The 24,449-nt window shown below is 41.7% G+C and overlaps 1 protein-coding gene across 1 annotated transcript in view; it reads right to left on the reverse strand.

Moving 5' to 3' along the window:
* AGO3 (argonaute RISC catalytic component 3) overlaps positions 1-24,449 on the reverse strand; it is a 76,844-nt gene that overhangs the window by 48,223 nt on the left and 4,172 nt on the right. Inside the window, exons 2-3 of the mRNA XM_063454724.1 lie at positions 3,969-4,140; positions 3,385-3,505 (exon numbers count right to left, since the gene is read on the reverse strand). Coding sequence (XP_063310794.1) covers positions 3,385-3,505; positions 3,969-4,140 — 293 coding nt within the window. The remainder of the gene's footprint in view (positions 1-3,384; positions 3,506-3,968; positions 4,141-24,449) is intronic.

Here is a 24,449-nt window from a genome sequence, read left to right on the forward strand (position 1 = left end):
ATCAGACTAGCCAGACCTCCGGCCCCGAAATATAACACTCTTTGGGATGTAGATGTAGTTATCCGATTCCTGAGGAACTGGCTGGACAATGAGACCCTGTCTCTGAGACAACTATCAGCCAAATTGACTCTCCTATGTTTAGTTTCTTTTCGCAGAGTCGCGGACGTTAGGGCTTTTGACATAAACGGTTTCACTGTAACACCAGAAGGGGTTACCTTCACGGTGTCTCGCAGGACTAAGACGGACTCCACATCCGTATCTTACCCTTTTTTTTTCGACGGTTCCGCGGCTATGCGTTGTGAACACCCTACTTCGGTACGTAGAGGTTACCGAATCGCTCCGTTTTTACCGATCGGGTCAACTACTGGTATCTTACACTAAACCATACAAACCCGTAACTACCACTACGTTGGCTAGATGGGTTCGATGGCTCTTATCCCTGGCAGGGGTTGAACCGAATTTCGGGGCCCACTCGGTACGCGGGGCGGCGGCTTCGCGTGCATATTCGGCGGGAGCATCATTTACGGACATCTTGCGCTCGGCAGACTGGACTAGAGAAAACACCTTCAGAGTTTTCTACTTTCGACAGACATCTCACGCATCTTTTTCGTTGTTACCACAGCGTTAAAAATGCAAAATAGGAAGCCTCCTGTCATGTAATAAAATTTGTAGATTATGTTAACGTAGTGTACGTATAATCTTAATTTTAATAATGACAGGAGGCGAGTATTTTCCCCCCCGTAGACATTGGTATTATTCCCACCCAAATACTCGCCATTCAGCATTTAACAGACAGTTATGACGACCTTACAGACTGATATCTTCATACTGTATGAAATCTCACATACACAGTTTCAGTATAGATATAACTGTAGCTAACAACTCAATAGACTTGTCAATGTAATACCTAGATTTTAGATATATTAATTAACTAAATCGGATATATAGGTTTGCATGCGGACAATAGTCCATTTCCACACCTTTCACCTATTTCCGTTTTTTTCCAGCATGAGATGATTCGGGAACTGGGCGACAACACCTCTCAAGCTTCAGTCCAAGCTACGTTCGTTTAAAGTGACAGAGTTCCAGTTTAAAGGACACTCCACAACCTGACGTTACAGGATTTCACACATCAAAGAAAGAGGAATAGACACGCCCACCAAACACTTATATACAGGCTATGTTGGCCTAGGATTGGTTAAAAGTTTTTGATTGATTGACTTGTGCTGCTGGAGGCATAAGTAAAGAAAGTTATGCAAAATAGGAAGCCTCCTGTCATTATTAAAATTAAGATTATACGTACACTACGTTAACATAATCTACAAATTGTCATCTACCAACAAGTGTTAGAGGGAGTGTGGTCAGGTGGGTTCCCTGTGCCACACACTGTGGACATGCCCTAAACTGAAGTCTGGGATAACATTCTTAGTTTGATTAGACTTATTGGGGTGGAAATGATCCCCGTGCACTAATCGACTACTAGAAACAATGTTTTAATAAAAGGGAAAAATCAATAAGTTAAAAGGACACTATAGTCTCCAGAACAAAAATAGCTTAAAGTGACACTATAGTCACCAGAACAACTACAGTTTATTGAATTTGTTCTGGTAAGTAGAATCATTACTTTCAGTTTTATCAGAGAAAATGCAGTGTTTACATTACAGCCTAGGGATATCTCCACTGGTCACTCCTCAGATGGCTGTTAGAGATCTTTCCTGGGTCATGGCTGCCTAAAATGCATCCAAACCTTCAGTATCTCCTCCCTCTGCATGCAGACACTGAACTTTCCTCATAGAGATTCATTGATTCAATTCATCTCTATGAGGAGATGCTGACTGGCCAGGGCTGTGTTTGAATCATGCTGGCTCTGCCTCTTTGTCAATCTCAGACAATCCTATGGGGAAGCATTGTGATTGGATCAGGCTACCACTTCGGATTATGTCAGACTGCTTGTTTTTCTAAAGGGCAAACAGCATGCAGATCTACAGCTTCAGGCTTGAATACAGTAAGATTGTGCTATATTTATGGAGGCATGAGGGGTCGTGGGGGGCTAGATTGTGGTTTTAACACTATAGGGTCAGGAATACATGTTTGTGTTCCTGACCCTATAGTAATCCTTTAATGTAGCTGCTCTGGTGTGTATAGTTTGTCCCTGTAGACCTTTTTAAAGTAAACACTGCCTCTTCAAAGAAACATTGCTGCCCAGTAACACCTCTAGTGGCCGCCACAAGATGTGCTTCCTGGGTCAGTGCAGCACTGACGTACAGCGTCACCAAGCTCTGCATGGGGGGAGGGGGGGAGGGGCACTGATGGGTGCACAGAACGTTCCTTAGACATGAACTGACTAGATGCATCTATGAGGAGATGCGGATTGGTGCAGCGTGGCATTTTGCAGTGCATGCGCAATAGCCTCCAAATTTTGATAACTCAGCCAAGGGCGCAGGGCCAGACACATTGGACTTGCACAGCACTGGAATAAAGAGGAGTAAACTCCCCTTTTAAATTGCTTAGAGGGGCCGGCAGCCTACATAGTGTTTTCATAACTATAGTGACAGCAATACAGCTTTGTATTCCTTTCCCTAAAAGTTAGCATTGACACTAAAGAAGTACAGACACTTCTCCCCAGAGTGAACTCTTGCAAATCGAAAGAAACACAGTTAGTGATGCTCGAGATCTTGCTAGATACTACTAATCCAAGAACTAAAGGTAGTCTTTGGACATAGAAAGACTATACTATGTGTGTTGAGAGACAGGAGGTGCAACTCCCAGCCCTCTGATTAACGGGGATTTAAAGCAGATCTGTGAGCTTCTCTTCAAAGTCCTACTTTGTAGACATGTGTTAAGGTGACAGATGGGGCCCAAGCACCATATTCACTTCAAAAAGCTGGAATGGTTATACGGTCAAGAATGACCATACATATTATTTAACTATATGTGAACTTCAATGATCAGCTGTGAGGGATAGACACAGCGCACCTTATCATTTTATTATATTCACAAGTGTTTTGAGAAGTTTTTACACTTATTTCTCGGTGCAGCTTCATTTAAAGGTATATAACATCTATTGGAGACTAGTATATTACGAGCGCCTACTTTTTACTTGTTTTTTGTGAGGGATAGGACCAACATATGCATGGATATAGCACTATAACCACAACATTCTGCAGTGGTTATGAAGATTAAAGAGTCAATTTAACACTCTGCAATTATGGAGCAAGCAATGATTACTAGCAGCGTATCACTGAAGTTTAATAATGCATTATCCAGGTGGAGTGGAAGAAAATCCCACTTTTTGTCAAAGAGCTCCAAAACCAGGGATCACTACATCAGGCTGTAGTAGTAATGAAGCTTTAACTGCCAAACTTAAACTCTTCACACGCTTACCCCAGCATTTGCGAGAGGAAGAGATTTGGCGGTGTAAAGGCTCCTTTTGCCATCGTAAACTGGCCGGCGGTCCCCAAATATGGAGACTCTGAAATGCTGGACCATGGAATCAACAACCTCCCTAGAGAAAAGGAAATTATTAGTTAGTTATACTCCAGAGTAGCATATTAGCATTTTTACACCCATCATCAATACAACACTGAAAATCAAATATTTGTCCAATTTCCAAGATACAGCTTACTGCCACTAATATTTTGGATTGTAATATTGTCTGCAAACACCTGAGAAAAATGTGCTGTGTCTGTCCAATTTATTTGTGTGTCCCCAAATGATTTATGTGTGTGCGCATTTGTACATGCATCCAAGCTTAAACAGGAGTTTGCTTGTGCTTTATTAGAAGCGAGCTGGTTAGAAACATGGTTTTATAAACCCTTTCACAATCACTTTCCCCACTGGTATATCTGAAAAGGCAAACCTTGAAAAAGACCGTGGTGAGTTTTCAAATGCTATTCCTTTGTATGGTGGTTTGTAAATTACTCAACAATGGGCATTCATTTGGTACCACAGAAGTCAGCTTCTATTACCTGTTGACTCGGCGAGGACATTTATCTGGCTTAATATCCACCTCATAGAGGAAGACGTCCATCTTTGGGATTTCCACCTGAAAGCAATTGGCCAGCAGCTTGATAGGCTTCCCCATGGTGCCATAGCCAGGCCGCCTTGGCACCACAAAAAAGGGCTGAGCCGCCACGGGTCCTAAAAGAGAGACAACACACAATATTAAGTGCATGTAAGTTTTGCTCCTTTCCCCATGGCATATGCATTCAAACATTTTAAAACATTTGCTTAAGATATACACTGCTCAAAAAAAAATAAAGGGAACACAAAAATAACACATCCTAGATCTGAATGAATTAAATATTCTTCTGAAATACTTTGTTCTTTACATAATTGAATGTGCTGACAACAAAATCACACAAAAATTAAAAAATGAAAATCAAATTTTTCAACCCATGGAGGTCTGGATTTGGAGTCACACTCAAAATGAAAGTGGAAAAACACACTACAGGCTGATCCAACTTTGATGTAATGTCCTTAAAACAAGTCAAAATGAGGCTCAGTAGTGTGTGTGGCCTCCACGTGCCTGTATGACCTCCCTACAATGCCTGTGCATGCTCCTGATGAGGTGGCAGGTGGTCTCCTGAGGGATATCCTCCCAGACCTGGACTAAAGCATCTGCCAACTCCTGGACAGTCTGTGCTGCAATGTGACATTGGTGGATGGAGCAAGACATGATGTCCCAGATGTGATCAATTGGATTCAGGTCTGGGGAACGGGCGGGCCAGTCCATAGCATCAATGCCTTCGTCTTGCAGGAACTGCTGACACACTCCAGCCACATGAGGTCTAGCATTGTTTTGCATTAGGAGGAACCCAGGGCCAACTGCACCAGCGTATGGTCTCACAAGGGGTCTGAGGATCTCATCCCAGTACCTAATGGCAGTCCGGCTACCTCTGGCGAGCACATGAAGGGCTGTGCGGCCCCCAAAGAAATGCCACCCCACACCATTACTGACCCACTGCCAAACCGGTCATGCTGGAGGATGTTGCAGGCAGCAGCACGTTCTCCACGGCGTCTCCAGACTCTGTCACATGTGCTCAGTGTGAACCTGCTTTCATCTGTGAAGAGCACAGGGCGCCAGTGGCGAATTTGCCAATCTAGGTGTTCTCTGACAAATGCCAAACGTCCTGCACGGTGTTGGGCTGTAAGCACAACCCCCACCTGTGGACGTCGTGCCCTCATAGAGTCTGTTTCTGACCGTTTGAGTGGAACCACTCCTTTATTGGGGGTGTCTTGCTTAATTTCCACCTGTTGTCTATCCCATTTGCACAACAGCATGTGAAATTGATTGTCACTCAGTGTTGCTTCCTAAGTGGACAGTTTGATTTCACAGAAGTGTGATTGACTTGGAGTTACATTGTGTTGTTTTTAAGTGTTCCCTTTATTTTTTGGAGCAGTGTAGATATAGCATGGTGTTCACCAGAGCAAAGTATGTGATCACATGAATTAATGTGACCATTCCTGTATATACACAAGTGTCCAAAGAGGTTAATCGGACTGTTGAATCAATGTTATACAATTAAATCACTTAAAGTGTCACCTCACACTTGGCTTTATCCTATTGTTTCCTTTGTTCTCTCTTTCACAATCTGCTCTTCTTTCCTTACTTGCTAATCAATTTCCCTTTAAAACAAAAGACGAAGTAGGGACTATTCGGTTTTCTGTATTTTTCCTATGCTTGGTAATCTTGACATGGTGTGGAGCTTACGGTAAGCTTCACCCTTTGTTAACTTGACAAAGGAAGTGGGAGCTTGCCTTAAGCTCAACCCTTTTCCCACATTTGTCAGGAATAGGATAAATACACAAGAAAGGAGTACAAAATGTATCGTGTTAAAAACAAAAAAAAAAATACATGATGGGCACCAATGAAAAACTGCCTTTTCTCTGGGACAGGCTATAGACACCAGAACAACTACATTCAGCTTAAGTTGTTCTGGTGACTCTAGTGTCCCTTTAACTCAAGCAAGTTTTTTGTTTTTTTTAAATCAAAGCACAGGTGCAGCTAATGACATTGCCTTGGGACATCATTATGGTCCACTCTTATGTAGGCACCAAAACTATATGGTCACTGCAAGCTTTATTTGGTATCTTTGGTAAATACATTGTTTGAGGAAATTAACGAAGTGAGAATTTAAAAAAAAAAAATATTAAAAAGCAACTTGCTCAATGGTCAACCAAGGTATACAAAAGCACCATAATCACTGCAAACTGTAGTGGTTACGGTGCAAGGGTACTCTATTGTGCCCCTTTCCACACCAAGCCATTTTAAACTGCTTGATTTCTTACATAGGACCAGACGCTCCCTGCCACCACTACTGCTCAATGAGAATCGGAGATAAACCCAGCAGTACAAAGCTTGGCTCTTAGGCTGAGAGTGACCAGCTGACACACTCAGCTAATGCAGTAGCCTTACACTACAGGGCTTAAAGGGACATTATAGTCACATGAACAACTTTAGCTTAATGAAGCAGTTTTGGTGTATAGAACATGCCCCTGCAGCCTCACTGCTCAATCCTCTGACATTTATTAGTTAAATCCCTTTGTTTATGAACCCTAGTCACACCTCCCTGCATGTGACTTGCACAGCCTTCCATAAACACTTCCTGTAAAGAGAGCCCTATTTAGGCTTTATTTATTGCACGTTCTGTTTAATTAAGATTTTCTTATCCCCCTGCTATGTTAATAGCTTGCTAGACCCTGCAAGAGCCTCCTGTATGTGATTAAAGTTCAATTTAGAGATTGAGATACAATTATTTAACCCCTTAACACCGTTACGGCGTTCCATGCCGTCGCGCTTTAAATGGGCTTTAAAGCCATTGCGGCGGCATGGAACGCCGTAACGGCTTGCAGCCCCAGGAGCTACTCACCTCTGCCGCGATCCTCTTCTGGAGGGTGCCTGACAGCCCAGGCAGCCCTCCCCCGGCAAGTGAGGCCCCCGGGGGCCATGTAATCGCTCTCAAAGAGCGATCACATGGCCCCCTATAGCTGGCTGTGGATCTGCCAGCAGGGGACTGTCTGAAATGTCAGACAGTCCCTCTGCTGGTAGGAAGAATAATAAAAAAAAAATTAAACGTGTAAAAATAAATTAAAAGTATATATATATATGTAACGTCATACAAAGAGTATTTTAATACTAATATAAGTATATATTTTAATATTAAAACTTAGAAAACTTACACTTAGAATGACGTTACATATATTATGTATATATATATATATATATAATAGATCTACACACACACACACACACACGTATAAATAAAATAATAAATAAAAATATAAAATATTGAAACAAAATGTAATATACCGTATTTATCGGCGTATAACACGCACTTTTTCTCCCTGAAAATAGGGGGGAAATCATGGGTGCGTGTTATACGCCGATATCCCATATTTACTTACCTGTCTTGAAGCGTGGGCCGGCTTCACAGCGCGCACCGCGGTACTGGAACTTAAATTTCAGGTTCCGGTTTCCGGCGGGACTGAAAGGAAGTGTGCACACTTCCTTTCAGTCCCGCCGGAAACCGGAACCTGAAATTTAAGTTCCAGTACCGCGGTGCGCGCTGTGAAGCCGGCCCACGCTTCTAGACAGGTAAGTAAATATGAGACAAGAGGGAAAGTACACTAGGGGACACTATGGGAGGGACACACACACACACTATGGGGGGTGGAGAATACTATGGGATGGGGGGGGAGAATACTATGGGATGGGGGGGGAGAATACTATGGGATGGGGGGGGAAGAATACTATGGGATGGGGGGAGAATACTATGGGATGGGGGGAGAATACTATGGGATGGGGGGAGAATACTATGGATGGGGGGAGAATACTATGGGATGGGGGGAGAATACTATGGGATGGGGGGAGAATACTATGGGATGGGGGGGAGAATACTATGGGATGGGGGGGAGAATACTATGGGATGGGGGGGAGAATACTATGGGATGGGGGGGAGAATACTATGGGATGGGGGGGAGAATACTATGAGATGGGGGTGAGAATACTATGGGATGGGGGGGAGAATACTATGGGATGGGGGGGAGAATACTATGGGATGGGGGGGAGAATACTATGGGATGGGGGGGAGAATACTATGGGATGGGGGGGAGAATACTATGGGAGGGGGGAGAATACTATGGGAGGGGGGGAGAATACTATGGGAGGGGGGGAGAATACTATGGGAGGGGGGAGAATACTATGGGAGGGGGGAGAATACTATGGGAGGGGGGAGAATACTATGGGAGGGGGGGAGAATACTATGGGAGGGGGGAGAATACTATGGGAGGGGGGGAGAATACTATGGGAGGGGGGGAGAATACTATGGGAGGGGGGGAGATTACTAGGGGAGGGGGGAGAATACTATGGGAGGGGGGGGAGAATACTATGGGAGGGGGGGGGAGAATACTATGGGAGGGGGGGGAGAATACTATGGGAGGGGGGGGAGAATACTATGGGAGGGGGGGGGAGAATACTATGGGGGGGGTGGAAATTTCCTGGAATTTCCTTCTGAAAATGAGGTGCGTGTTATACTCCGATAAATACGGTAAATTATATATCCATATGTAATTTCATTCTAACTGTATTTTGTGTATATATATATATATATATATATATATATATGTAACAAAATACACTTAGAATGACAATCTATATATAAAATACAAATAACCGCAAAAAAAATAATATATATATATAAATACATATAATTACATAAAAGATTACATTAGTATACACGTAGAATTTAAATACATATATGTATATATATTACAATTCTACATGTATATTTAAGTAATCTTTTAACATAATTATGTGATTTAATTAATTAAAATTTGATTGACATGCCTGACAACAGAGGGAGAAAGTGCAGAGAATTTAATTCGCAAGCACTATATTTGACCCTTTAACTCTCCAAGACACCTTAAAACCTGTACATAGGGGGTACTGTTTTACTCGGGAGACTTCGCTGAACTCAAATATTAGTGTTTCATTCACTGGTAAATTGTATTACAACGATGATATTTTAAGTAAAAGTGACTTTTTTTGCATTTTTTTTACAAACGAACAGCACTTTTATGGACTATATTATTGTTGTAATATGTTTTACTGTTTTAAAACACTAATATTTGGGTTTAGTGAAGTCTCCCGAGAATAACAGTACCCCCCATGTACAGGTTTTATGGTGTTTTGGAAAGTTGGAGAGTCACATATAAGGCTTGAATTTCATTTTTTTCACATTGAAATTTGCCAGATTAGTTATCTTGCCTTTGAGAGCGTATGGTAGCCCAGGAATGAGACTTACCCCCATGATGGCATACCATTTGCAAAAGTAGACAACCCAAAGTATTGCAAGTGGGGTATGTCCAGTCTTTCTTAGTAGCCACATATTCGTTTTTTGCTTTTTTCACACAAAAACAAATATGAACGCTAACTTCGGCCAGTGTTTGTGACTAAGTGGCTACTAAAAAAGACTAAACATACCCCACTTTAAATACCTTGGCTTGTCTACTTTTTCAAATGGTATGCCAGTATGGGGGTAATTCTCATTCCTGGGCTACCACATCGTCTCAAAAGGTAACATTAATAATCTGGCAAATTTCAATTTGAAAATGGAACGTTCTATATTTGACCCCGTAACTTTCCAAAACACCATAAAACCTGTTAATGGGGGGTACTGTTGTACTCGTGAGACATCGCTGATTACAAATATGTGCATTTTTTTGCAGTACGGTATTATGACATTCACAGCTAAAGTGGCAGAAGGAAATACAATTTTTTTTAAAAAAAATCTTATTTTCTCACATTTTTTTAAATTTTATTCATAATAAATTATGTTCCATATATGAATAGTTAATGATAAATTAAAGCCCTGTTTCTCCTGAACAAAATGATATATAATAAGTGTGGGTGCACTTAATGTGACAGCGGTGAATTACGGTTGAACAGACATATAGTGCAAATTCCAGTTTTTGTTTACGTTTTGTTTTGATCAGAACGTGCACTATTGACTCCGTCCTGAAGGGGTTAAGGTAAATTACATCAGTTTGAAAGTGAAACCTTTTTTTTTTTTTTAGCAGGTTCTGTCAATCATAGCCAGGGGAGGTGTGGCTAAGACTGCATGAACAGAAACAAAGTGATTTAACTCCTAAATGACAGTGAATTGAGCAGTGAAATTGCAGGGGAATGATCTATACCATGGGTCGTCAACCTGGTCCCTACCGCCCACTAGTGGGCGTTTTAGGATTTCAGGTGGGCGGTAGGGATTTCCAGGTTTTGACGACCGGGCGGACGGGTGCGAGCCGGCGGTACCCCTGCGACTGGGTACCGCCGTGACAAATTGCGGCTCCGGCCCGCGCGGCAAACCGCCGGGGCTGCATATGGAGGGGTCCATCGGGTGGCCCATGCTGTCAGGGCCACCCGATGGATGTGGATTGTGAGGGGGCCCGGTCAGCGCTGGGCGCTTTAACAGCGCGACCGGGCCCCCTGTGATGACATCGCAGAGCTGGGAGGAAGTGACTGCACATCACTCCTCCCAGCTAACCCTGAGAGCCGCGCGGGAGGAAGACCAGGGAGTCAGAGTGGGAACTCTGACTCCCATCCACCTGAGCCACCACTGGACCCCAGGGAAAGTCGCCCTCCTGAATCTAAAAGGTAGGAAACAGGAGGGTGACTTAAATATAATGTGTGTGTGTGTGTGTCTTTGTATGTATGTCTTGTGTGTGTGTGTCTGTATATATGTGTGTCTTGTGTGTGTGTGTATGTGTGACTGTCTGTTGGTATGTGTGTCTTGTGTGTGTCTTGTGTGTCTTGTGTATGTATGTATGTGTGTGTATGTCTGTGTGTCTGTATTTGTGTCTGTATGTATGTATGTGTGTGTATGTATGTGTGTCGTGTGTATCTGTATGTGTTGTGTGTGTCTGTATGTGTCATGTGTGTCTGTATGTGTCATGTATGTATGTATGTGTCGTGTGTGTATGTATGTATGTGTGTCGTGTGCGTGTGTCGTGTGTGTCTGTATGTGTCGTGTGTGTCTGTATGTGTTGTGTATGTATGTGTCGTGTGTGTGTATGTATGTGTCGTGTGTGTGTATGTATGTGTCGTGTGTGTGTATGTATGTCGTGTGTGTGTATGTGTTGTGTGTGTATGTATGTGTTGTGTGTGTGTATGTATGTGTTGTGTGTGTGTATGTATGTGTCGTGTGTGTGTATGTATGTGTCGTGTGTGTGTATGTATGTGTCGTGTGTGTGTATGTATGTGTGTGTGTCGTATTTGTCGTGTGTGTGTATGTGTCTGTACGTGTGTCTGTACGTGTGTCTGTACGTGTGTCTGTACGTGTGTCTGTACGTGTGTCTGTACGTGTGTCTGTACGTGTGTCTGTACGTGTGTCTGTACGTGTGTCTGTACGTGTGTCTGTACGTGTGTCTGTACGTGTGTCTGTACGTGTGTCTGTACGTGTGTCTGTACGTGTGTCTGTACGTGTGTCTGTACGTGTGTCTGTACGTGTGTCTGTACGTGTGTCTGTACGTGTGTCTGTACGTGTGTCTGTACGTGTGTCTGTACGTGTGTCTGTACGTGTGTCTGTACGTGTGTCTGTACGTGTGTCTGTACGTGTGTCTGTACGTGTGTCTGTACGTGTGTCTGTACGTGTGTCTGTACGTGTGTCTGTACGTGTGTCTGTACGTGTGTCTGTACGTGTGTCTGTACGTGTGTCTGTACGTGTGTCTGTACGTGTGTCTGTACGTGTGTCTGTACGTGTGTCTGTACGTGTGTCTGTACGTGTGTCTGTACGTGTGTCTGTACGTGTGTCTGTACGTGTGTCTGTACGTGTGTCTGTACGTGTGTCTGTACGTGTGTCTGTACGTGTGTCTGTACGTGTGTCTGTACGTGTGTCTTGTACGTGTGTCTTGTACGTGTGTCTGTCTGTTATAGTGGACTATATAGTAAGTGGGCTACCTAGCTCAGCCTTCCTACTGGGCATTGCTACAAGGAAGGTTAAAAAATAGAAAAAAGGGGAAAAAAAGGTGGGGAGGGGAATTGAGGAGGGAGAGGAGATGAGCTGACGCACAAGAAAAATCATAGAGAGATAATATGAGAAATCATATTATGCGCAAACAGAGAAGTCGTCTGAATATCACTGAAAGAGACCTTCGTTTGTTCCTTACGAAAATCGAACCAGATATCAAATATTTAGTCTCGCAGCATCAACCTCAAGGATCTCATTAATCACTAGTAAAGGTAATTTCAATTTACTTTATTGTTTTCTCATTAAACTTTATAAAGTTAAAAACCTTATAAACCTGCATTAAGTAGAAATAAAAAGATAAATGTACGTACATTTATTTTTTGTAAAACACCCTCCTTTCTAAAAAATATTCTGCATTTGCGCGAAAACTGGTGGGCGGTAAGGAAATTTTTTCAACCAAAAAGTTGCATTAGTGGGCGGTAGGTAAAAAAAGGTTGACTACCACTGATCTATACACTAAAACTGCTTTATTTAGCTAAAGTAATTTAAATCAATAGAGCTCCCGAGGTGGTGGTCTAGGCTCTCACTGAACTTAGAGTAAGATAGGAGCAACACCCAGCATATACCCCAGGTAAAAAAGCGCCACTCCCTACAATTAGGGATGCCAAGACACTCCTGGCACTATAACTACAATAGAACTCTGTATTTATGGTGCTAGGAGCGTTCCATTAAAACTTACTTGAATACATTATTCCGTAGTTGTAAGAAACAAGTTACAGTTTTAGATTGCAAACTACACAAATCTGCAGTTTTATTAAAAGATGTGTCATAATGGTGATCATTCGGATTGTGAAGGAAGGACAGATCAGGTCTGTTCATAAAAAAAAATAAAATAAAAAAAATACATTTCAAAAGGGAAAAAAAAAAACGACTTTTACACAAGACTTTTTTTTCTTTTTCCTAGAAGGATGATTTCATTTCTCTTTTCCAGGAAAGGTGATGTAATTTCTCTTAATCAAGGAGACTCTACATATATTTTGTGGGACTGCCCCACAGAAGACTAATTCCCTCAACTGGGCCCCCAGGTTTGTGTGTACATAGTAGAGATCCAGGTCTTAGAACACAATGATTGAAGGTGTTTTTTTTTTTTTTTTTTTTTTTTTTTTAATATATAAACATTCTTTTAAAAGCATTTTATGGTGTTTCCCCCACCCCACTCACTTGTTTAGGAAATGCACAGATCATAACATACAACACTTGTCATTGATTGTAAACACCCACAGGGGACTAGAGGATTTAAAATTATGTTCTAGGTTAGGTTTCAAAGCACAAATACCCTGTAACTTTCAGACTGGCATGACATCCTTTACGGTAACAAGTCTTTCAGACTTAAACGAAAACTAACAAGTGTAAAATGTTCAATGTAATAAGATGACATTTAGAAAAGGCCACCTTGGCTATTATAATAAACTTCACATTTGCAAAATAGAACAGACTTTGAGCCACCATTGTTTAACACAGGGAAAGTTTAAGATATTGAAAATGAAATGGGTAAAAAGCTTATAAAATAAGATTTATTTTTTAAATACATGTATATACATATAGATAGATGGATAGATATAAATACACAACACATTATTACCTCTGTAATCTAGACATGTAAAATAATTTTTTGTTTGTTTTTTGTTTTTAAACATATCTAGCTTGCAGAGGTAATGTGTGTGTATGAACAGTCACACACAAAACAAATATACATACATGAACATATATTTTTTTAAAAGACATACAAGAGGCCCACATGCAAACAGATGTTTTTTTCCTTAGTGGAGGTAACGCATTATTTTCTAGTTGAAGGGGGTTTTGGCACTAGATGCTATAAGTAACCCTAAAGAAAATCTCCTATTTCACCCCCTCCTCCCACTCCCAACATTTCCCCTGATCCTTTTCATAAGCACACTGAACTTTCCCTGATCCTGGCCTCAAATGCCTTCTGTACAGAATAGGAAGTTGGTGAACCAGAATGAACCAAGTGCTCTGTGTACCATGCATCACAAGCACTGTATTCAGATACCACTTTTACAGCAGCACAACAGGAATAAACTTTGTAAGTCAACAACTTGCAACTGCCATTCAACACCTTTAAAATGTCAATTCTTTCTGCTTAAATCTCTCTCAAAAAAATATATGCATATCAGCAATGCATTCTTAGGAAATTGTATACAGTAACTATTTTACAATCATACAGGTAGATTTTCAGTCACAAAATGCATGGATCTTGCTATGCAAATCCATGCTTTGAGTGACAAAGCTGTAAAATTTGAGAAAACAGATGGAGCATTTTTTCCAACCAATTTCCATGGATTTTTACATGCAAGACATTAGTTCATATTGGTCATTTTTTTTCCCTCCTATTCCCTCCCTCTGTCCACCCTACCAAGGCTTAGTGAAAAGGTCCAATCGAATACTTCACAATGAGAAGCAATTGCTCGGACCACATACAGGAAATCAGTGACTCAGAGTAGCAGATCCTCACCAGATGCAGGAGTCCAAGCAAGTTATAACTTACATTTTCAGGGTTTTCTAAAGCAATAAGAAAAAGATGAGTAAAAGGCTAAATACACATCTTATTGGATCAAAAATAAATAGAAGACCTGATGGCTATGAAAAGGTGAGCGGAGCAAAGAGATGTCCCTCCTCCCACAACTCTTATTTTTATGACTAGGTAGCTACTAGCTAGTGTCAGCTGACAGTTTTAAAGGAACACTAAAGGGTCAGGAACACAAACATGGATTCCAGACCCTATAGTGTTTAACCCACCATTTAGGTGGCTTGCCCCCTCCTAGCCCCCCCCCCCCCCCCCAAAAAAAAGGTTTTAAATTCACCTCATTTCCAGCGCTGCATGGGTCCGCTATAGGGAAAGCATTGGATTGCCTAAAAATCGTCACGGTGCCAAATGCCGTTTTGAATCAATGCATCTCGATGAGGAAAATTCAGCATCTCCATGCAGAGTGTGGGGATGCTGAACGTTAGGGGCTGCTTTTTCGGAAGCACCTCCAGTGGCCATCTAAGGAGTGGCCACTTTGAGGTGTCCCTAGAGGCAATGCATGAAAAAAAGCATGGAGAACTATTAAACTCACCAGAAGAACTACATTAACCCCTAAAGGACCAAACTTCTGGAATAAAAGGGAATCATGACGTCACACATGTCATGTGTCCTTAAGGGGTTAAGCTGTTTTTCTTGTCCCTCTAACCTGACATTAGGGCCTTTAATAAGGAAATCTTGGATCAATGGATGAAGCTGCTGGGCAGAACAAACGGGTGCAGTTTTCGAAAGTTCGTTCATAACGGTTTTAATCCCTTAAAGTAAGAATAAGCTGGCACCATAATTTCATTGAGATTAAGTTATTGTGCCCAGAGTATACATTTAAAGCGGCACTGTCATGACCGAATCCCGGTTTTTTTGTGGGGGTTTTTTTTTTTTTTAACCCCCCTGCCGCCTCCACTATATCTAACTGACCCCCTAGTCACCCCCAAATGCCCCTAAGCCCCCCATATTACATATTTTTTATTCTTTATTTTCTGCCCCGATCTATATTCAGGGCGCCGCCATCTTTGTGTGGGTAGAGGAAGTCCCTGTGGGACACGTCAACTGCCCACACTAGATAGTGCTGTTCTTTTGAATTTTCCCACGCTGTGTAAAATGACAAAGAGCACTCTGATTGGCTTAAACCAACCAGAGTGTTCTTAGCCTAATTGCAGGGCGGGGCAAGGCTTTATAAGCCTTCCCCCGCCCTGCAGAGCTCAGTCTGCGCAGAGCCCGCCATGGGTGAAGATGGATTAATTTTTATAGCGCCGGGTTTTTCTTTTTCGTCTGGATTTTTTTATTTTAAGTTCGACGGGTATGATGGCTTTTTATTTACTTGGCCTTTTTTGGGGGCTGAAGAATGAAGATTTTAGAAAAAAGAAGACATCAAATGGTAAGTTTAATTTTTGTTTACAGGTTAGTTATTTTATTCCCCCCTCACTATTTTTATGGTGAGGGGGGTAGGTAGGGGATAGTTTTATTTGGGTGGGGGGTGACTAGGGGCTTGGGACCCCTAGTCACCTTGATTGGGGGGGGTGAATTTTTATTTAGGGCACCCACCCGCCGCTCAGGGGGGGGACAACAGTAGGTCAGAAAAGAATAACAGATCCTGAGAGAGGGGGAGAAGAGGAAGAGATTGAGGAAAGGTAAGTTTGGAGACAGACAGACAGACAGACAGAGAGACACACACACACACACACACACACACCAGAAGTTTTAGGCAGATATATATATATATATATATATATATATATATCTCAAAAACTGTTTTAGTGTCTGAATTTAAAAAAAATAAGATAAGAATGCTTTCAAAAATAGAAATGTTAATTGTATCAACTACAAAATGTTAAGTTACATAGTTACATAGTTAGATAGCTGAAAAGAGACTTGCGTCCATCAAGTTCAGCCTTCCTCACACCTGTTTTTTGCTGTTGATCCAAAAGAAAAGAAAAAAGAAAAAAAAAAAAAAAAAAAAGAAAAAAAACAAAAAAAAAACCCAGTTTGAAGCACAATTTTGCAACAAGCTAGGACAAAAAATTCCTTCTTGACCCCAGAATGGCAGTCAGATTTATCCTTGAATCAAGCAGTTATTACCCTACATTGAAAGATTATATCCTTGAATATTCTGTCTTTGCAAGTATGCATCTAGTAGCTGTTTGAACATCTGTATGGACTCTGATAAAACCACTTCTTCAGGCAGAGAATTCCACATCCTGATTGTTCTTACAGTAAAAAAACCTTTCCTTTGCCTTAGACGAAATCTTCTTTCTTCCAGTCTAAACGCATGGCCTCGTGTCCTATGTAAAGTCCGGTTTGTGTAAAGTGTGAATCTAAAGTCAAAATGTGACATAACCACTAAATGGCATCATAGACAATAGTGTATGTACGTATGCATTCTGACAAAGGTAAATACTGCTGTTTATCAATGTTTACATTTGTCAGAATGCAGGAACAAGGTCTTTATCAAAGCCACTACAAAGTAATGTAGTGGTTTTCTTGCACTTAGGTGTACCTTTAAGAAGCATCTGTACTTTTAAATATTGCATCCATATTTAATATCTTATTTAAGTTCAGGGTTTCAAAAAGGTTCAATTTATCCTTTAAAAATAAAATCCATACTATGCATTGGTGCAGTTCATTAGAAAGTTTAAAACTGCAGCAGAACAAATACATATCAACCCCTTGGGCCACCCGATGGGCAAATCATGGTGTTAGACCAGATTTGTTCTTGGAACATTAGTCAGGAAACGCTGCACTAGGGATAAACTACCCATCTGATAAACCTATCCTGGGTGGCACACTGTAGTGGTTATGGTGACAGGAATACCTTGAAACTGGTGACAAACTGACAGAGTAGAGAACCTAATTCATGCTGATGTTCTTAGTTGTAATTCTTAATTGAGTTTAATTGGACATTGCTAGCTTGCACAAATTTCACCTTTAAGACCTGTGAAATAGTATGAGATATGTACATTTATGGGTGCAATCCCGAAAGAGCAATTAGCACTTGCTTAATTAGTGCTTGTCACAACTGAGCTCCATAAAAACAACTGAGTTTATTCACTGAACCAGGAACTGCGGAGACTTGACAAAGGAAATGCACATTTTAGGCCAAAGTAACCTAACATCAGCCAGACCATTTTTTTTCCAAATAAACATAGTATGGATATAATACATTAAGAAAATAAAATATAAACTTAAAAAAAATTAAAAGGCACCAACCACAGGAAATGGTGGGTGAGATTTCTCTACCAATTCTGCTCCATCCAATATGAATTTAAAGGGATCCTATAGTGCCAGGAAAACAACCCTGGTTTCCTGGCACTATAGGCTCCTGGGCACTGGATTCAGGTAAGTGGCTGAAGTGGCACTATAGTGGCACTGGATTCAGGTAAGTGGCTGAAGGAGTTTTAACCCCTTCAGCCCTGCAGGAGGAGGACAGCCCAGGAACCTATAGTGCCAGGAAAACAGTGCCGATGTCCCTCAGCGCTGGGTCAGGCTCTTCCCCCGCTGACGTCAACCGCCAATGGTCGCGCACGCATTAGACCTCCGCATAGGAAATAATTATTTAATGCTTTCCTATGGGGAAAATCTAACGCTGGAGGTCCATGAGGACGTCCAGCGTCAGATAATGAAGCAAAAGTCTGTTTGGATTTCAGAAGCCCTCTAGTGGCGGTCTGGTAGACAGCCACAAAGGGCAGACTTAGAGCTGCAATATAAACGTAGTTCTCAGGAACTGCAATGTTTCACATTGCAGCACTAAGTGCAAAACGGTCACAGCACCCAGACTACTTCAATTAGCTGAAGTGGTCTGGGTGCCTACAGTGTCCCTTTAATACGGGCTTTTGATAGGACAAATATTTCATTTGGGTCAATTTAACAGATCCAGGTTATCAAATAGAAAAAACATTGTAACGGCACCCCCAGGCATAAAAGGGTTAAACCGCAGTTTAGAAGATCTTCCCCTTCCAGAGACACAGGCACAGTTACTGCAGAACACCAAACTCCCGAACTGGATACAAAATAGCACTCCAACTCCCAAACTGGAACCTCACGAATAGCTGCTAGCAAACGAACAGGAAAAGCATACAATCAGCTTACACTCCTGGCAATCAGTCTCTAACAGCATACAGTAAATCCCCCCAAAGACAAGACAGAGCTCCGTGTTGAAGGTCAAGCAGTGGTCTGTTTATTGGCCAAAACAACCTTCTTTTATGACGGTTTCCCTTAGATAGGCCCACCCACAGGGTGTTACAAATCAACCAATCATACACGTACATTACAGAAAACACTCCCAGTAATTACACACAAAATCCTCCCCTCTGCCTGTGATATAATTATGTTACACAATGGGTTAACATAATTATCACAGACCGTAAAAATACAGTTTTTACACATGTAACTTTAAAACCATACATCCAATCTCCAAAATTACATATTTTAACTCAGCATACTTTAAACATAAACACTCTCAAAAATCATACCAATCCCTCCAGTGGATAAAAAGATAGACGGAAGTCCTTTATGACCGACCGCAAGCACATTTTCCTGCCCAAAACAGTTCCATAGATTTGAGCTGTGCGGTTGGTCAATTTCCTGCAGAAAAACGGCTAAGTCCCCTTCGAATGCACGAACGGGTCCGTTCGTGCAAATAGCACATTGTAACATGGTGTTCGAATTGTCGAACGTACTTCGACTTTTACCGAAGTATCAAAGTGGAGGCGACGGTAAGGGTCAGTGGTGTTCGTGTATTTGCGTAGCTGATTTTAGTTCCATAGATTCTTTAGCATACACCGCTGACCGCGTTTGACTAAATTAAAATTGCAGCTGCCATGTGTTCCTTTGTCGAATGGCGGCCACTTCGACGACTTCGGCTGCATCCGAAGTGCCAATCTTTCCCCACAGTATTTAAAGGGCCAGAATGAGTGACATACACTCCGGTATGGCCGAATACTGTTTTTAAAGGGCCTAATCTCCCAGGGCCATAGCCCAGAGGCAACAGGCGGGCAACCAGGCTCCTCCAATGCAATGTGGCTAGATTGGTCTTGTCACACATATTGTAAGTGATATATAATTAAAGAAAGCAGGAAGGAAACACACAAAAAAAAAAAATGAATGGCACCCAGCACTTTTTAGTAAAACAGCAATATAGAAAGAGCGCAGTAAAATAAACAGGTGAAAATTGAGAGATATTTTTTATTGAGTATTAATTCACTTACAGCATCTTGAAGTGATCTTTCCAACATAGAGGGGAAACGGCTATAGATATAGACTATACAACAGCAAGGTTAGGCAACATATTAGCAGTACGGTGACAAAACAAGATCTTTAAGTCCCTTGGCGTGCCAAACCTAATGTTTGAAATGGAGGGGTGTTTGTTACCCATATTGTGCTAGTGTTATTTATGGTAGCTGCAGATGCTTTGTAACATTGAATTTGTGCTTATGTGGGTTGTTCTATTGTACATGTTCAAGGGTTTGTGAGGATATACTGTATAATACCTATGAATGTGGGCTGCCTGTGTAATAGTGTGTGAATGATATATGTCACTTTGCGTGTTTGGTGGTGTGTGGCGCTGCTTGAGGGGTTGTGTATTTGTGTGGACTGTGTGTGGTCTGTTTGTATTTGTATGAGGGAGAGGCTTCGCCTGCAGCTCTTTGTACATGTATGTAGATGGTTATGTGTAGACCAGACTGGCCAAAAACGGGTCAAGGACAAGAGCTGCGATAGATGCTGCGGGCTACTCTACTCCGGTGCGAATTCCCATTCCAAGTGCTGCAATGTGTAAATTGAAGATTGTCCCAAACCACCTGTATTTACAATTCAGGTTGAAAAAGCAAATAGCTCATGTCCTATCGTGACTCTTGATAGGCCAGTGCCGGCTATGGCAGCATTGACTGCCGTGCAAATCACCTCGAGTGCCATAGGTTGCTGACCCCTGGACTATAAAATAAAATGTTGCACGGACTCTTTATAAATCACCATTAAAAAAAAAAGTGTGCTTTCCCTTAAACTAAATTTTAATTTAAAATGTGTGAGTATTTCTTGTGATAATAAAAATGAGGATTTTTTACGAATGAGAGGGAGACATTCATACAAAATGCCAATTTGCAATAACAAACAAAATTAAACCAAATTGAAAATTAATAAAGAAAGAAATCCTGAATATTCTCTAAAAAGCTCTGGTATTTCCCTGGAATTCAAAGGCAATCCTGGGGGGGGTGGGGAGGAGAGAAAACAGCAACTTAGTATATGCAATATACTTGTATTATATTAATTTTTACTTGTGTAAATTGTAGAGAATGGAAAATCATTTAAAGGGACACTATAGTCAACAGACCAACTACAGTTTATTGTACTTGTTCTGGTGAGTATAATAGTTCCCTTCAGGCTTTTTTCATGCAAACACTGCCTTTTCATTGCCCCTAGGATCACCTCTAAGTGGCCACTCCTTAGATGGCCGCTGGAGCGGCTTGTGAAATTCTTAAAAGGACTCTAGTCACCAGGACCACTACAGATTAAGTGTGTGTGTGTGTGTGTGTCTCTCAGAATGGGAGTATGAGGGTGTCTGTTTAGGCATCTACCCGTCGATCACAGCCTGCTCGCTGGAAGACAGGAGAGCTTCTTCAAAGATCCCTCCCCCTGCCTCCAGGTCCTCCCAACACGAAAGCAGAGTAGGCACCTTTTGTGCAGTGTGTAGGAACCTATGTTCAGCATATCCATGCTCTGCATGGAGGCGCTGAATGTTAGCCATAGACAACATGCGCAATATCTTCCCAATGCATTGGCTTAGCTGAGGTCATAAAGATTGATAATCTCAGCTATGGAGCTGGGACCAGCCATAGCAAAACAAGCAAGGCATGGGAGAAAAAGTGAGTAAAATCAGTTCTTATGTGATCGACGGGTAGATACCTAAACAGACACCCTCATACTCCCATTCTGAGAGACACACACACACACACACACACACACACACACACACACACACACACACTTAATCTGTAGTGGTCCTGGTGACTAGAGTCCTTTTAAGAATTTCACAAGCCGCTCCAGCGGCCATCTAAGGAGTGGCCACTTAGAGGTGATCCTAGGGGCAATGAAAAGGCAGTGTTTGCATGAAAAAAGCCTGAAGGGAACTATTATACTCAACAGAACAAGTACAATAAACTGTAGTTGGTCTGTTGACTATAGTGTCCCTTTAAATGATTTTCCATTCTCTACAATTTACACAAGTAAAAATTAATATAATACAAGTATATTAATATACATGTGCATAAGTATAATACTCTCAAAAATGTAAGTATAAATAATTGGATTTGCAACACACAATCACACGGCATCACCCACAAGCATACACACTCCATACTTACAAACTAACACACACACACACACTCAACACTGCCCCATTTAATTATTATTATTATATTATTATTTATAGAGCGCCGTCAAATTCCGCAGCACTTGACAATGGGTGGACGAACAGACATGTAGTTGTAACCAGACATGTTGGACACACAGGAACAGAGGGGTTGAGGGCCCTGCTCAATGAGCTTACCTGCTAGAGGGAGTGAGGTAAAATGACACAAAAAGGTAAGGATAGTATTAGACTAGTGACAGTTGCAGAAGAGGAACCAGTTGGGAGCTATTAACAGTTTAATTGATACGCTTTTATGAAGAAGTGGGTTTTTAACGATTTTTTGAAGGAGTGGAGACTGGGTGAGCATCTAACGGATGCTCGAGAAATCTTGAAGGCGAGCATCAGAGGTGGGAGTACGGACAGAAGATAGACGTAAGTCTTCAGCAGATCGTAAGGGCCTAGACGGGACATACTTGTGTATAAGGGAGGATAGATAGGTGGGAGCAGCATTATGTAGATATTTGAAAGCAAGAACCAGAATTTTAAATTGAGCTCTATATTTTATAGGAAGCCAATGTAGGGACTGACAGAAGGGTGAGGCATGGGAGGAGCGGGCAGACAGGAAGATGAGCCTTGCCACCGCATTCATTATGGACTGTAACGGCGCAAGTTGAGAGCATGTAAGACCACTGAGAAGCGGATTATAGTAGTCAAGGAGAGAAAGGACAGTGGAATGGACCAACACCTTAGTCGCATCTAGCGTTAAGTAGGGGCGGATGCGCGCAATCTTTTTGAGATGGAAATTACAGGATTTGGCGATAGATTGAACATGAGGCTTGAAGGAGAGGTCGGAGTCAAAGAGAACACCTAGGCAGCGAGCCTGCGTGGTGGAGCTGATGGAAGCACCGTTGACTTGGAGGGAGACATACACAGGAGTAACAACACATTATCAACAGCCTTCATGGTCCAGCAGTATGAGGTCACGCTGTATCCCAGCTGCAATAAGCTCTATGCATCACAAGAATACTTGGTGGTACACTGGGGCCCCAGCAGGGTCTAGACCAGTGATTGCTAACCTTGACACCATAAATTGTTTCTAGGCTAATTTTCCCATGATGTTCAGTTTGCTTTTAGAGTGTAAAAGCTAGTGGAGCATCATGGGAAATGTAGTGGTGTCAAGGTTAGTCATCACTGGTCTAGGCTATGGAGGACAGTCATTCCACCACACCAAATTCCCCCGATGGCAGGGCTAAAAAAATAGAAATACTACTCGCCTGAAACTAATCCGGGCGTCAGACAAATTTTATAGCATGCTCTTCCAGCTGTTTGACATCACAGTCGATCACCTCCTCATTCCCTTTACTTGTTACCAGTTACTACAGTTATACTTTGAGTTCTCTCTGCCATTACCTCCAAATTCCTGTTTCTACCTCTTGTCTCGTCTCCTCAATTTAACCTTTAGATTTTCAGCTCAAGGGCTATCTAGCAAAGTATTCAGTATAAAAGATCTTCAAGGGCTAGATCTCCTTACACTGGCAGGGCCCTCTTTACATTGTGTATGGGTCTGTATATATTGCACTGTCCTTCTCCCCCCCATATCACAGCCATGCAGTTTTCAATGGCGCTTGATAAAAAACTAATAAATATAGCATACATAACCTTGTTCATCTACAATACAGTTTACACTACACATTTTGTATGAGTGAGTATCTAACCTAAATGGTCCTATTCAAACCATAAAATACAACTTCATACTGAAACTTTACACATATATACATCAAGCACCAGGGCTACTTCAAAACACTGAAGTGGTCATGGTTCTTGGAATAACAATTTAAACAATGACAAAGATCTATTTCTCCTTTGTCCTAAAAAATAAAAAAATCAGCATCAGCAGATAAATGTTGGTTACATGGCAAATATTGCACTTGGTTGGTACACAATAGTTCATACATCAGAATATGATGCATTCTAGTTAGTATATAGACTATGGTCTGACACTTAGTAATAGTCACTTTTAACCCCTTAAGGACACGACATGTGTGACATGTCATGATTCCCTTTTATTCCAGAAGTTTGGTCCTTAAGGGGTTAAAGAAGGTATTGCTGCACACCTGACTTCATTCTACATTCCTACACTCTCAATTGCAAAGCAAGTACATTTTACCTCTCATCTGCATCTATTCTCATTATCCCGAACACCCCTTTCATACCTTTAAGTCCCTTCTCCACCTCACTGCAAAGTCACCATTAACGAACCTCACACCTAGCAAGTTTGCATGCCAATTAACTGACAAGATAATCCAAATTGGACATGCAATTTACGCTCTTTCTTCCTCCTCTCCAATACTCGACTTCCATTCTGTTCCTTCTACCATCTTAACAGACACCCCCTTCTCTGAACTAGAGATCCCTAACTTCCATCCTCTTGACCCATGCTTCAACTACCACCATGTATTAACACTACTCCCCCTTCACTTCTAAGCTTTTTGAGCGGCTTGTTTATACCAGTCTACCTAACTTTCACAATACCAACGCCCTA

Source organism: Pelobates fuscus, chromosome 1, assembly GCF_036172605.1.
Source record: "Pelobates fuscus isolate aPelFus1 chromosome 1, aPelFus1.pri, whole genome shotgun sequence".
Taxonomy (NCBI): Eukaryota; Metazoa; Chordata; class Amphibia; order Anura; family Pelobatidae; genus Pelobates; species Pelobates fuscus.